The sequence below is a fragment of the Pseudophryne corroboree genome, chromosome 2 (genome assembly GCF_028390025.1).
Source record: "Pseudophryne corroboree isolate aPseCor3 chromosome 2, aPseCor3.hap2, whole genome shotgun sequence".
Lineage (NCBI taxonomy): Eukaryota > Metazoa > Chordata > Amphibia > Anura > Myobatrachidae > Pseudophryne > Pseudophryne corroboree.
In genome coordinates this window covers 452,539,605-452,553,939 of record NC_086445.1, presented here as the reverse complement: position 1 = coordinate 452,553,939, position 14,335 = coordinate 452,539,605, and the positions used below count along the sequence as shown (strand labels likewise).

The 14,335-nt window shown below is 44.6% G+C and overlaps 1 protein-coding gene across 2 annotated transcripts in view; it reads right to left on the bottom strand.

The window, feature by feature from the left end:
* Positions 1-14,335, bottom strand: part of NCF1 (neutrophil cytosolic factor 1) — a 32,559-nt gene that overhangs the window by 1,967 nt on the left and 16,257 nt on the right. For both annotated transcript variants that reach the window (XM_063953730.1, XM_063953731.1), the window contains 6 exons: positions 13,667-13,725; positions 12,427-12,549; positions 11,391-11,498; positions 10,869-10,986; positions 10,544-10,645; positions 1,448-1,584 (listed from right to left, as the gene is read on the bottom strand). In XM_063953730.1, coding sequence (XP_063809800.1) covers positions 1,448-1,584; positions 10,544-10,645; positions 10,869-10,986; positions 11,391-11,498; positions 12,427-12,549; positions 13,667-13,725 — 647 coding nt within the window. The remainder of the gene's footprint in view (positions 1-1,447; positions 1,585-10,543; positions 10,646-10,868; positions 10,987-11,390; positions 11,499-12,426; positions 12,550-13,666; positions 13,726-14,335) is intronic.

Sequence of the window (14,335 nt, the reverse complement as noted above, 5' to 3'; positions counted from 1 at the left end):
TACAATGAAAGTAAGACAGTAAATACAGTTACATTTTAATACACCGCAAATATCTATACATTGTCTCGAAAGAGGATAGGCAAAACCAGTGCCAATCATAAAACATGTGGACGATCAGAAGAACAACTGTACACCACCACATAACTGACCCTACAGATGACAAGTAGGCACAATTTACTTAATTTAATATTTTTTGCATATCTATCAATAAATAATCTTTATCCTAGGGGTGTCGTGAAAAAAGATTCAAGGAGGTTTGGGAACCACCGGATTAGCCTCTTGCCATATTGCATTCCTTAAATGTTTTAAATCAGTACATTTAGATATAAAAAAAGAATTTACATTTTTGTTTTGATAGTAATATATGCTATTGTAGCTTTTGGTTATCATAGAATTGTCTCTTTACTTTTATATATATATATATATATATATATATATGGTGCCACAAAGGTTCTGTAGGACCATTCGGTATATTGGGGATTGTATACAGCAAAATATGTAGATAATTTAGACAGATACAAACTAGTTTACAAATTTAACTATTGTCGAAAAGTGCTCTGTTCTAATCCACAGATTACATAAGAATTAGGGGAGGCAGCAGGAGAAGGTGCACCACTCGTAACTAACATTTTAGAGGAAACATGGTCAGCAGAGCTGTGAAATACAGAGGCTGGAGAGTTAGGAGTTGAGGTAGGCTTGAATGAAAAGATGAGTTTTAAAGCTGGTAGGGTGTTTTTGGGGTTAATGCATGTGTGGAGATATAGGAGCAGTTTGATAAGTTTTGAAAGCCACCGTGAGGTCAAGAATGTTAAGAATCCAAAAGTTTACCAGAGATTTTGTGGAAGCTGTTTCAGTGGAATGGAGAAAAGGAAAACTTGATTGGAGTGGGTCCAAGAGGGAATGGAAGTAGAAGACAGGGAGGCAGTAGTAGACCACGCGCTCAAGGAGTTCGGAGACGTAGGGAATGAGAGAAATGGGATGGCAGCTGGAGTGGGAGGGCTGGGTCATGGAAGGGTTTCTTGATAATGGGGGAAACAAAGTTTGTTCCAGAGGAGATGGATAGGTTGAGAAGTTGAGGGAAGGGCAACACAATAGGTTGGACATGGTGGTGGCAGTGATAGGAGAGTTGAAGGTGGGGGAAGAAGCCGTGAGGGCTGAAGGATTGGTAGAAGCTGAGACATAAAGTAGGACTGTTTGGAAAATGAGATCACAGAGCTGTAGGGGGAAAGAAATAATTTAAGTTCAAAGTATTTTACATTTACATGAATATGATCAAATATAGAAAATGATGCCACATTTCATTCAACTTAATTCTCATGCACCTAAGTGCAATAAGAGACAACATAGAACTGTATTTTATACGTAATTACTTGAAGAGGATGTGTGTACAACTTGTAGTGGAGTGTGCTGAAGCCGTATACTCTGTGTTGTAAAGGTCAATACTTACCAGTGGCTGTAGACTTCCTATCATCAATGATAGACTGACGCTGTTTCAGATATTTTTTGCTGTTCCTCCTATATGAATCCTGACTGATCTCTTTACGTTTTTGCTTGTGAATGCTATTAGCATTTGAAATTGTTCTTCTACAATGCAAACAATACATTAATATACAATTATTTTATTGAACAAAATTATTAAAATAAACATATGTTCATATCGCTTGCTCTCTTAATGAGCTAATTTTACTGGAATTTATCCCAACTTATAAAAAGATTCATGCTGATAAAAGCAATTTACAGATACACTGTGGTTTTCTGACATAACTGCACCTGCCCGTGTGCTTTGCCAAATACAAAACACACCATTTATGCTTGCCTTGCTCTTCTATCTTCATATGTATGCATACATAGCCCTGTTAATCTGTGTTTATATCATTCACCTTCATTATATTTTATAACGGGACGCTTAACAGCTAGTGAAAGGAAATCCCTGGATATGATAATCATTGTGGCAACCTTGTTGAACTGGAGCATGGTTAGGTGCCTTTAAGATACCAGTAATCAGGACAGGAACAGAGCTCTATACCACTCTGTGCCACCCCTGCCCAGAAACCCGTGACATAATGATGTAACACCTTGGGGAGGGCCCGTTAGTACTAGGAAGTGGAGCACTGCCCAGAGCGTCCATGAGCTGCAGGATTGCTACTGGCTGCAGGGGCTACGAGGCTGCCCCTGGGGCCCTTCATCCTGTGGGACAGCACTTCTGACATACCCCTAGTTACTCCCTGCCAGTAATGTAAATTCAGTAAAAAAAAAAAAATCTGCAGTGGGGTACATTGGTTTCCACAGGGAAAATCGGGGTGTAGAGATGGATCTTGATCCAGGCACCAACAGGCTAAAGCTTTAGACTGTCCCAGGATGCATTGGGGCCTCCTCTATAACCCCGCCTCCAGGCACTGTGAGCTCCATTTGTAAATTGGTGCCTGCAGAAGCAGGTCACTTAACAGGGGGGCTGCACTGGGCATCCCTGAAAAAGCTTTTAGAAGTCTTCAAGAGCTGCAGCACTTACATGTCAGGTGACATTCTTTGCCGCGGCTCCGTCACCTCCCCAGCGGTGTCGAATACTCCCGCTGGCTCTATTCCCAGGTACTTGTGGTGGAGATGATCCGGCGTTGGGCACACGGTCGCAGCACTCTCCTGGTTTGCATGGCTGCTATTAAATCGTGTTCCGATCGCAGTCTAAGGAGATGTACTGTGACGCTGGCGTGGACACTGTAACCGAGCAGGGACCCCACTATATCCACCAGGGCATAGGAGTACAGGTCGGGTGTACTAATGCCCACTTTATTAAGACTCCATAGTACCAGGTGGTGAGGACCAGCATAGGGGAGAAAGCGATTGACCTGTAGCCCCTCTCCCAGCTCCGGGCGTCATCTACTGTGGTGTTTCCGCCATGGAGCTGACTCACACTCTCCCTCACTCTCTGACTGAGATGCTGGGCGCCATCTTCTGAGAATAGCTTCGACTGGTCTCTGGGACTGCAGGGCAAGGTCTTCTCTGTAATTCCGTCTGTATATCAGCGCCGTGATTTTACACACACTTAAGTATTCTACATGTCATTATTAAGACCGTGTTAGTTAAGAACAAGTGTACCTGGGCCAGAATATATTGTACGAGTATCCTGATATATACATCTGGTCTCAGACCATGCATTGTTATATATATAATATACATATACTAGTCCAGTGCAGTTTTATTGTATTACTGAAATAATTATCTGCATTGTCACTGTGACTGTGTATGCCTATATCTGCTGTGTGGATTTCACTTTCAGTGTATCCCAGCTATATCTACTGTATCACTGTATTTGATTGCTCGCTAGCAGTTTTTAGCAGCCGTGCAAACGCCTTGTCGCTGCCCACTGGAGAGTGTATTTTAATTTTGCAGAAGTGCGAACGCCTGTGCAGCAGAGCGCCTGCAAACACATTTTGTGCAAAACAAGACCAGCCCTGTGGTTACAAGTGACACGGTAATGACGTCAGATACCCGCCCGGCCACGCCTGCGTTTTTCCAAACAGTCCCAGAAAACGGTCAGTTGACACTCGGATACTCCCTCTTCTTGTCAATCTTCTTGTGATCGGCTGTGCGACTGAATGCATCGCATGAAATCCGAGAACGCTCCTGCATCCTTCAGCGCATGCGCCAAGGATTTGCCTGAGGGGAAAGCTTTGTATGACTGTCTGTGTACTATGGGGGTCAATCCGACCCGTTCGCATGCAGCAGTTTGTCGCTGTGGTGCGAACGGGTCCGGAATGAGCATGCGCGGCCGCAGTGTGCGTGCACGACGTTGCCCGGCGACAGGGGTCGCCGGTTTACATCTCGTCCAACAAAGAAAGCGGTCGCACAGCCGACCGCAAGAAGATTGACAGAAAGAAGGCGTACCTGGGTGGATCCAGACCATTGGAGACCGTTTTCGGGGAGGGCAGAAGAAAACACAGGCGTGTCCAGCAGAACGGAGGGCGGAACGTCAAAGCCGCCCCCAGCATCGCAGAGATCGTCGCACAGGGTAAGTATGTCCAGGCCTAGTCTACTAGCATCCCTGCTAGGCTAAAATACACTCCCCCATAGGCGTGGACTAGTTGATCGCAGCAGCAGCAAAAAGTTGCTGGCTGCGATCAACTCGGAATGACCACCAATGTGCCATACTTCTCCCAGTCAGTCTGTGTCTCCCTTAACCGATCAGGAGCAACCGTGCCGGAGTTCTCAACTATGCTCAATACGCTTGTGACACGCCTTATTCCCCCTATGGGACCTCCTGTGCCATTACAGTCACATCTTGTCCCTATGGTAAATCCACCTTGGGTGGATAATTTCTCAAACCAGTTGCAGCAATTGAGTCAATCATTGGTTAGACATAAAACTGCCCCAAGTCACTCTCGTGTCATGGGGTCATCTAAGCGGGCTGCTTCCTCCTCACAATCCACTAATCTATCCGAAGATTCTTCTGATGAGGATGGGGAGTATACTGCCCAGTCAGACACTGACACAGCTGCTTCTGACGAGGAATCTACTACTCAGGTTGATGTCCCTGACTTAGTGGTTGCTATTAAGCAGATCCTACAAATCACTGATGATGACGAGGATTCCACTACGTGTCTAAGAAACCTGATAAGTTTGAACGTCAGAATGTAACTAAAACGTTATTACCGCATTCTGACCATCTAGTGGACATATGACAAGAACCCTGGTCTTCTCCTCCAGGAAAGAAGTTCTCCCTGTCTAAAAAGGATGGTAGCTCGCTATCCTCTCCCTACAGAGTTGTGTAACAAGTGGGAAAATTCACCGCCGGTGAATTCCCATGTCACCCGTCTAGTGGTGTTGTCTACTCTGCCTGTCACCACTGTCGCCTCACTGAAGGTACCGACAGATAAACGTGTGGAGGGATGCCTGAAGTCTAATTACTCCCTTACAGGTGCTGTACATAGACCCATTATAGCGGCCTATTGGACTGCAAAAGGAATTGAAGCATGGGTTCAGGCATTAGAGGATGAGCTGCTCCAGGATATATCTGACATTGCCAGATAGTATCTGTCTCACATAACCACCGCCGCCTATTACATTCAGGAGGCGTCCTCTGAGGCGGGTGTGTTTGCGGCCAAGGCATCGACTACTTACATCCTGGCTCGCCGTATTCTGTGGTTGAGGTCATGGAAGGTGCACCTGGACTCCAAAAAGACCTTGGAGGTACTCCCTTTTAAGGGAGACATCCTGTTTGGGGAAGACCTCAATAAAATTGTGGCTAACTTGGCGGCTGCTAAGACTGCCTTTCTCCCTAACACTACTCCTTCTGCACAGAAGGCAAAAGGTACCACTTTTCTCTCCTTTCGGCCTCAAGGGAAAGCAAAAGATCAGGCATACCCGAGACAATCTTTTGCTTCCAAAACCACTAAGCCCAAGGCTAAACAATCCAGCCCGTCAGCCTGCTTCTAAACACGACAAGCCTGCTGCATGACGGGACAGGCCTCCCCCCCCCCCCCCTGGGGGATCCCAGGGTGGGGGGCTGACTTCGGCGATTCACCCAGGTCTGGTTAAAGACCACTTCAGATGCATGGGTGCAAGAAGTTGTCTCTCACGGGTACGCAGTCTCTTTCAAGAGGTGTCCCCCTCGCCAGTTCTGCACAATGGTTATCCCTTCGGATCCGTTAAAAGCGCAAGCTCTACAAATGGTTGTGAGTTCCCTCCTGGATACAGGAGTGGTGGTGCCGGTAGCTTTATCCCAGAGGGGCAGAGGATACTACTCAACCCTGTTTCTAGTACCGAAACCCAAATGGGTCTTTCCGGCCTATACTCAACCTCAAATCACTGAACAAGTTTGTAAGAGTATCCAAGGTCCGTATAGAAACTCTGCGCTCAATTGTACTGGCCATGAAACCAGAGATTATATGGTATCTATGGATATACAAGATGTTTGCCTGCATATCGCTATTGCCATATTGCATCAGCAATATCTGCGGTTTGCTATTGGCAACCTTCACTATCAGTTCCAGGCTCTGCCGTTTGGACTGGCCACGGCCCCTCGGATCTTAACCAAGATTATGGCCGTGATGAAGGCTCATCTCCGTCGCCAGGGAGTAAGGATCCTGCCGGATCTGGACGACTTGCTGATCCTGGCAAACTCCCACGATGTCCTCCTCAGTCATCTGCAACTGATGGTAAACTTCCTACAAACCCACGGATGGCTCATCAACTGGAAGAAGTCCTTGCTGGTTCCTGCTCAGAGCGTGGTGCACCTGGGGCACTGCTGGACACACACAATCAACAGCTGTTTCTGTCTCCAGAGAAGGTCCTGAAGCTTCAGGACAGGATAAAATACTTCCTCTCTCGCCCAAGAGTGTCGATACACTCGGTGATGCAAGTACTAGGCCTGATTGTGTCGGCTTTCGACATGGTAGAGTATGCTCAGTTTCATTCCCACCCTCTGCAGAGGTTAATCCTTTCCAAGTGGGACGGTCTACCTCATCGGATTAGATCTCACATGAACTCCTGGACTCCGGAGGTTCGTCTATCGCTGACCTGGTAGCTACAGGATCAGCAGTTAAGCAGAGGCCGTCCCTTCTGGACCCCCAACTGAGTCCTACTGACTACGGATGCCAGTCGGAGGGGCTGGGGCGTGGTGTTGGAGCAACTCTTTCCAGGGTCGGTGGACCAAGGAGGAATCACTCCTCCCAATAAACATTCTGGAATTGCGGGCACTGTTCAATGCTTTTCTCGTCCCTGCCTCTGTTAAAGGATAAGCCTGTTCAAGTACGGTCAGACAACGCCACCACGGTGGCATACATAAACCATCAAGGCAGTGGCGCACGCAGGGGGGGTTTCCAAGTACCTGGAAACCCCCCCCTGATGAGCCAAGTTTTCCTTTTGAGACAGAGACAGCTGTGTCTCCGTCTCAGCAAAATAGCCGCGATCGCGGGTGCGGAGCTGCAGCAAACACAGAGAGCTAAGTATGCAGCTCTCTGCTAACAGTCACGGGGGCGGGGGCTCCTTCCCTCCTCACACGTCCGCTCCTCTGCTCCCAGCCCACTGTGTACTGTATACAGTATGTAAGTTTTAAATCTTTGTTTCTGTGTGTATTTGTACAGTATGTATGTGGGTTTGTTTGTGCCTGTGTATGTACTGTACGTACGTATGTTTCATTATATGTTTGTGTATGTATATATGTGTGATATATATATATATATATATATATATATATATATATATATATATATATATATATATACACTATATACATACACACACGCACATACATACATACATACACAGTTCAGATATGCGACTGGCACTATCGTGACTTAATCTGCAGCAAAATAGATCCAGTAGACGGCGGTGCTTACTATTTTCAAACTGTTTTCAAAGATACAAAAAAACAACCATACATGTTCTTACCTCTATAGGATAACATCCAGTGATCTCTATGCCGCTGTCCCTGCAAACGATGACATCAGAGATCACTGGGTGTTATCCTATAAAGGTAAGAACATGTACAGTATGGTTGGTTTTTTTGTATGAAAACGGTTTGAAAATAAACTGAAACGTTGGAGTAAGCACCGCCGTCTACTGGATTTATTTTGCTGTAAATTACGTCCCGAGAGTGCCACCCGCATATGTGAACTATATTCTAGCCGACACCTGGGTATTTATTTATGTATGGATGGAGTGCAGATTGTCCGGGACTATATATATATATATATATATAAAATGAATGGCACTCCTGACTAATACTAAGTCAGATAATATGTATGGAGACAGAACGGCACTCATAGAGACTGGTAAACCATAGAAAATCGGCACAGGACACTGTAGCTGTTTGACAACGTTTCAGAGTTACTGTAGACTCTGAAATGTCGACAAACAGCTACAGCGTCCTGTGCCGATTTTCTATGGTTTACCAGTCTCTGAGTGCCGTTCTGTCTCCATATATATGTATGTGTGTGTGTATATATGTGTGTGTGTGTGTGTGTGTGTGTGTATATATATATATATATATATATATATATATATATATATATATATATATATATATATATATATATATATATATATTACACATACATGCACATATACATACATACACACCCACCCACGGAAACCCCCCTTGCTAGATCCTGCGTTTGCCCCTGCAAGGTGACACTTGAAGCCGCATGGCAATGATGGAAGTGTCAAAAATCCTTTGTTGGGCGGAACGCCATCTGCCAGCAATATCGTCAGTGTACATTCCGGGAGTCCTCAACTGGGAAGCGGATTACCTCAGTCGTCAGGACGTGCATGCCGGAGAGTGGAGTCTTCATCAAGAAGTCTTTCAACTTCTAGTGGACAAATGGTGCCTACCAGATGTAGACCTGATGGCATCTCGACACAATCACAATGTTCCGGTCTTCTGATCAAGAACCAGGGATCCTCAAGCAGCGTTGAGGACACATTGGCAATTCCATAGAACTTTCGGCTGCCCTATGTGTTTCCTCCAGTGTTACTCCTGCCCAGGGTTCTATGGAAGTTCAAGCAAGAAGGAGGAATACTACTTCTAGTCGCTCCAGCGTGGCCAGACTGCATTGGTTCTCAGACCTGCAGCGTCTATTGATAGAGCATCCCCTTCTACTTCCTCAAAGCCCAGCCCTCCTCGTTCAGGGCCCGTGTGTCTACCCGGACCAGGCCAGACCGGCTTTGATGGCGTGGCTCTTGAAGCATCACTCCTGAGGGCCAAAGGATTCTCCGAGGCGGTTATCCAAACTATGCTGAAGGCCCGAAAATCGGCATCTGCAAAGATATATTACAGGGTTTGGATTTCTTACTTCACCTGGTGTGCTGCTAAGAATTACGATGCATACAAATTCAGAACTTCCAGACTTCTGGCTTTTCTGTAACAAGGCCTGGACTTAGGCCTTCGTCTGGCCTCCCTCAAGGTTCATATATCTGCCTCGTCTGTGTGGTTTCAGAGAAAAATTGCGTCTATTCCTGACGTTCATACTTTCACTCAGGGCGTGTTACGGATTCAGCCTCCCTATGTCCCTCTTGTGGCTCCATGGGATATGTCTGTTGTCCTGAATGCCCTGCAAGAGTCTCCATTTGAACCTCTTGAGTCAGTGGACCTTAAATGGCTCACGGCCAAGGTCCTGTTCCAACTGGCTATTGCCTCTGCTAGGAGGGTGTCAGACCTAGGTGCTTTGTCCTGTTGTCCATCCTTTTTGATTTCTCACCGTGTCCGGGCAGTTCTTAGAACTGGGTATTTGCCTAAGGTGGTGTCATCTTTTCACCTTAACCAAGAGATTGTGGTTCTGGCCTTTATCTCTTCTGATTTGTCCTCCAAAGAGCGGTCTTTGGATGTGGTACGGGCTCTCCGTATTTATGTGGAGAGGACTGCCTCTATCAGGAGGTCAGATACCCTTTTTGTTTTGGTTTTCACAAACGTGGCTGGCCTGCGAATAAACAAACCTTGGCCAGATGGATTAGAATGGTGATTGCACAAGCATATGCACAGGCTGGACTTCCAGCTCCTGCTGCTATCAAAGCCCATTCTACTCGACCTGTTGGACCTTCTTGGGCAGCCCGCCAAGGCGCTTCCGCTGAACAGTTGTGCAAGGCGGCTATGTGGTCCTCAGTGAACACGTTCATCACATTCTATGCCTTTGATACTTCCGCCTCCCGGGATGCTTCCTTTGGACGCCGGGTTCTTGTGCCCGCTACGGTGCGTCCCATCTCATGAGGAACTGCTTTAGGACATCCCCGATGTTTCCCTGTGGAAACCAATGTACCCAGCTGCAGAAAGGGAAATTTATAGTAGACCTACCATGGTTAAATCTCTTTCTGCGAGGTACATTGGTTCCACAGGGCGCCTGCCATGACGCACTTAGCTTCTATGGGTTTGTATGCCATTAGCCGTTAGTCCCTTCTCCTGTTGTGAGAACGTGGTTCTATTTAACTAACATCTACCTTCTCTTTTAACCGCTCCTGCATTGGACTGGTTAACGAAACTGAGCTCACAGTGCCTGGAGGCGGGGTTACAGAGGAGGTCCCAGTGCATCCTGGAACAGTCTAAAGCTTTAGCCTGTTGGTGCCTGGATCAAGATCCATCTCTACACCCCGATGTTTCCCAGTGGAACCATAGTACCTCGTAGAAAGAGATTTAACCATGGTAAGCCTACCATAAATCTCCTTATTTGACCCTGGTGCATGACAATATTACCAAGTATCTGTACCGTATACTGTATGCTTTAGTGGATCAGATATAGGGGTACGACCACTGAGTCAACTTTTGACATGAATTATTAGATCCCATTAGTTGCATGTATGAGGGTGGGGCGATTGTACCTGGCTCTCATACACTGTACAGCTTCAGTGTTAGGTCAGGTTACCACTGAAGATTGATTTTATTTTTTTCATATCTGAACAATTTTACATTTTGGTGTGTGTGTGTGTGTGTATGTCGGAGGTTATAAAGAGTCTTTTGAACATATTAGATGTTGGAAAATAAGGTTACAGACCAATCAAACAAGATATGAACCCCTCTACTGTTAAAATTTGATATATAGGTCAGCATTGCTCATACCTCCGTGGTGGCAATCCCTTTGACTGGCTCCTATTTGAAGGAAGAGCATCCCCAGATTTTTGGAGATAAATTGCAGGGAAATATCCAGTGGTGCTGTCTTTCCTGGATCAAAAACAGTTAGCCACTCAATGAACAACACTTATTATTTATTGACAGTGTATTGGGTAATTGTATCACGTAGACATTATGCCTATTATAAAAACATTAAGCAATAGATCATTAAACAGAATTCTATAAATAATGAATTACGTGAGCAGTATTTTTATTTGTAATCATGGTCAATAATTGATTGTACAGGAAATCTGTTCCTGCTGATTGCTCGTACCTGACAACCCACCAGCCATCAAGGAGCTTGTGGATTACTTCAACTGTATCCCCCTCCTTCACAGACAACTCATCCTCCATTTTTGCAGAATAGTCTCTCGTTGCGACATGTAGTTCACCTGTTTACAGATAAGTTGAACAGTTCTGCATGGCACTAATTGGTTTTACCTGTCTGCCAGAAACAGGTTCAGCACAAAGGTCTGATTTTTTTTCTTGGGAAGTGACAGTAACATTGACAGATAATGTCCCTCTATACTGGGGATTAAATTAGATACATTAGGACCTACTGCTTTTAAGATTTCACCAGGTAGAAACTGAAATACACAATTTTACTTTTTCCATGTATTGGAGCTACTTTTTTTTAGACCGCTTCACTACAGTATAATGCACTGAGATAAAGGACAGAACTTATATTGAAAGAAAAAGAAATATCTAAGATGCTAATATCATCTTTTCTCTGCTCTAAAACATATTTTGCTAAATCCAACACCAATAGTAATGCTGTACATAAGCTCATTATAACCTTCATAATTGGGATCTTGTTCTTCAGGCTCATCTGGGCTATCAAGTGGCTCAAGGTAAGCAGCCGGTAGCCAACCCCGCTTGTTCTTCATCTGGCAGAACCACCAACCTGAAAGACAGAAAACATTCTACAGTATAAACCATGGTTCTGTGATAAGACACATAAGGCCAAATGCAAAAGGGGACAATTTTTTGGGCAGGTACAAACTGGCAGCTTCTCGCAAGGTTTAAAGGTGTGAGGTTTGTCTGCAGCTCACAAGTGTAAAAGTGATTTACAGAGTTCGAGGCTATTACATATGTGAAAACATGACCGTTTGTTTGTGCCTAAACTCGCACCTTGTAATGCGAGTTTCATTACAAGGTACGAGTTTGACAGAGCATGCGCAGATCAGCGAAATTCATGCATGCTTCTAAATGTAAAAAAAAAAATCGACCTGCCAACCCCCCCCCAAGAGCATAACCAGCCCGGGACTCTTTGAGAAGGTCCTGGTTAAAAGATCTAGGAAACAAAAAATGTGTAGGGTTCTCCTGGATTTTAAGAACCAGCACCATGCTCCACTAGTGGTGGGTAATGCCTCAGCCAGGGGTGACACTTGACGAGGTCCCGTGGCCGAAGCATTATTCCCCACTAACTAGTTAGCCCTGGGTGTGTGCGAATGGATCCTGCAATGTTGCAAGTAACCCTGCATCAGACTGACAGTGATTGACAGGAGCGACAGCCTCCGTTTGTGAAAACGTAGGCGCATCAACACCTTTTTGGGGGAATAGGTCAGGAATCTCCACCCTTGGATGGAGATTTCCTTGCCCTTGTGATGGGCAGCTTGCGTGGCACCATGGTTGCTATAAGCCGCCCAATGGTGGGTGCCTGATCCGATGCTGCGTCCTAGGACACAGCTCAGATCACCACTGTCCCTGTGTTCTGAATTTTATGGCCTCATCAAACTTTACATCCCAGCCTATAACGATGTATACCAATGAATTTATATTTTAATTAAAATATAGCCCCCCCCCCCCACACAAAAAAAAAATTAAAATACCATTTTCGTTTTTCTCTACTACATCAACCGCATCTTCAGCTTTTACTGTCAGCTCTGTCTTGGAACTCTTTTCATAGTCTGCAATTACTCGGTAGGACTGGAGAATAATTGGACCTGTTATATCTGACATAAGAACATACAATACTTAATGAATAGCCATCATACTATAAAACAAGACGTCTATGCTTTTTCTCAACAACACATTAAACATTTTCATCCTATTTTCTTTAGCTGTCATTATGTACTATCTAATCACACTGCTCCCTAAGGGTGGCAGTATAATAGCCTCTGATTTTCCAGTGAACTGCAAATTGCCATGTATAATAGAGACTAAATTGTCCAAAAACTTTCAAAGTATTTACAGACATGGTCCCCATTACAATTTTTTTCTGTGTTCTTCATACAAATTGCAAATTGTTTGATGTAATAAACGGCAAGTCCATAAGCCACCAAAACTATGATAAAACTGCCGATTGCAGTGAGTGCTAAAGTAATAAAATAAAAAATTGTGCCCCATTTTAAAAGTAATAGTATAATCTAGTCACATAATAAAAAATTTATTACTAAGCTGGTAGCACCAAAAAAATAATGTGGCTTCAAATAAAAAATAATAAATATTGCCTTATTGTAAATAAATTATTACTATATATGGTTAAATTATAAAGAAAAGAAAAAATGCCAGGAGAAAAAAAGCTTAGTACTTACCTGTCCCCTCATTAATGGCTTGATCATACCTGGTCTAATGACTAGTTAGAAAAATGACTAGTTAAAAAAAAACCCACATAGTCCGAACACAACTTAAGGGGGGTACTCACGGAGCGATCGCTGCTTAAAATCTAAGCAATCTGACTAGATTGCTTAGATTTTAAGCATGATCGCTCCGTGTGTACCCCCTACAGCGATAGCGATGCTATCGCTGGTGCTAGACTGGCCTGCCTGCCAGCATTCCCTAATAGCAAAACTGTGGCAAAGCATGATGGGATTTGTAGTTTTACAGCAGCTGGAGAGCCACAGGTTGGCCAGGCCTGCCGTAGAGTGTGACTAGGTCACCCCTCCCCCATACCCACATGTAGAGGGAGGTCAGTTCTGTATCCTGCACAGTTGTGTGCCTTACATACATATTTGCATAAGTTCCCATTGTGTGCAACTATAGGGTGGTTTTGTGGGGGCCACTGCATTTTTTGTACTGTTATTGGGTTAAGCCTAGCTGTTATTTAAACAAAATAGATATTTTCCTTACCGGACACATTTTTCTTTGTGGTTTCTACCTTCAGCAAGAATGTTTCAGGCTTACGACCACTGAAAATGCAGCAATAAATGTGTTACAAAACGCAACCAACCATATAACCTATTACCACAACATCCTCCTCGTTGAGTGTAAGAAATATGTCAGGCAATTCATTGCTTCATGCTGGCTGACATGTGCTATAGCAAATGAAACTAATTTACATATATGTAACTGAAACTGGGCAACAGTAGGTGACACCATGATTGCTAATTAAGTGATGGTGTAATAAAAATATATTGGTAAGTAAGTCATAAGTCATAGGACCTGTTTGAGAGATGGACGCAATGTTTTGCCACTTCGCATGCAGCTAAGTCACACTGCACATGTGCAGCAATGGTCTTGCAACAGGGTCACAAGTAGGATTTTTTTGCAAAGTGATTGACAGGCAGGGTGGCGATTCTGGGAGGTAATGGGGGAGTGGTGATTCAATCGCAGGCTTGTCACAACCGTTTCTGGTGCATTTAACAGCTTGTGCTGCGATCTTGTAAACATGACTCCAGCGTCTTACTTCCAAAGCCCATGCTGCGCGACCATAAGGAAACTCAGAAGTTTGATGATCAACCGATGTGTGTCCGATGGTTGCGTCTTCTTACACAAGCGGCAAATCTGAGACACAGTGGG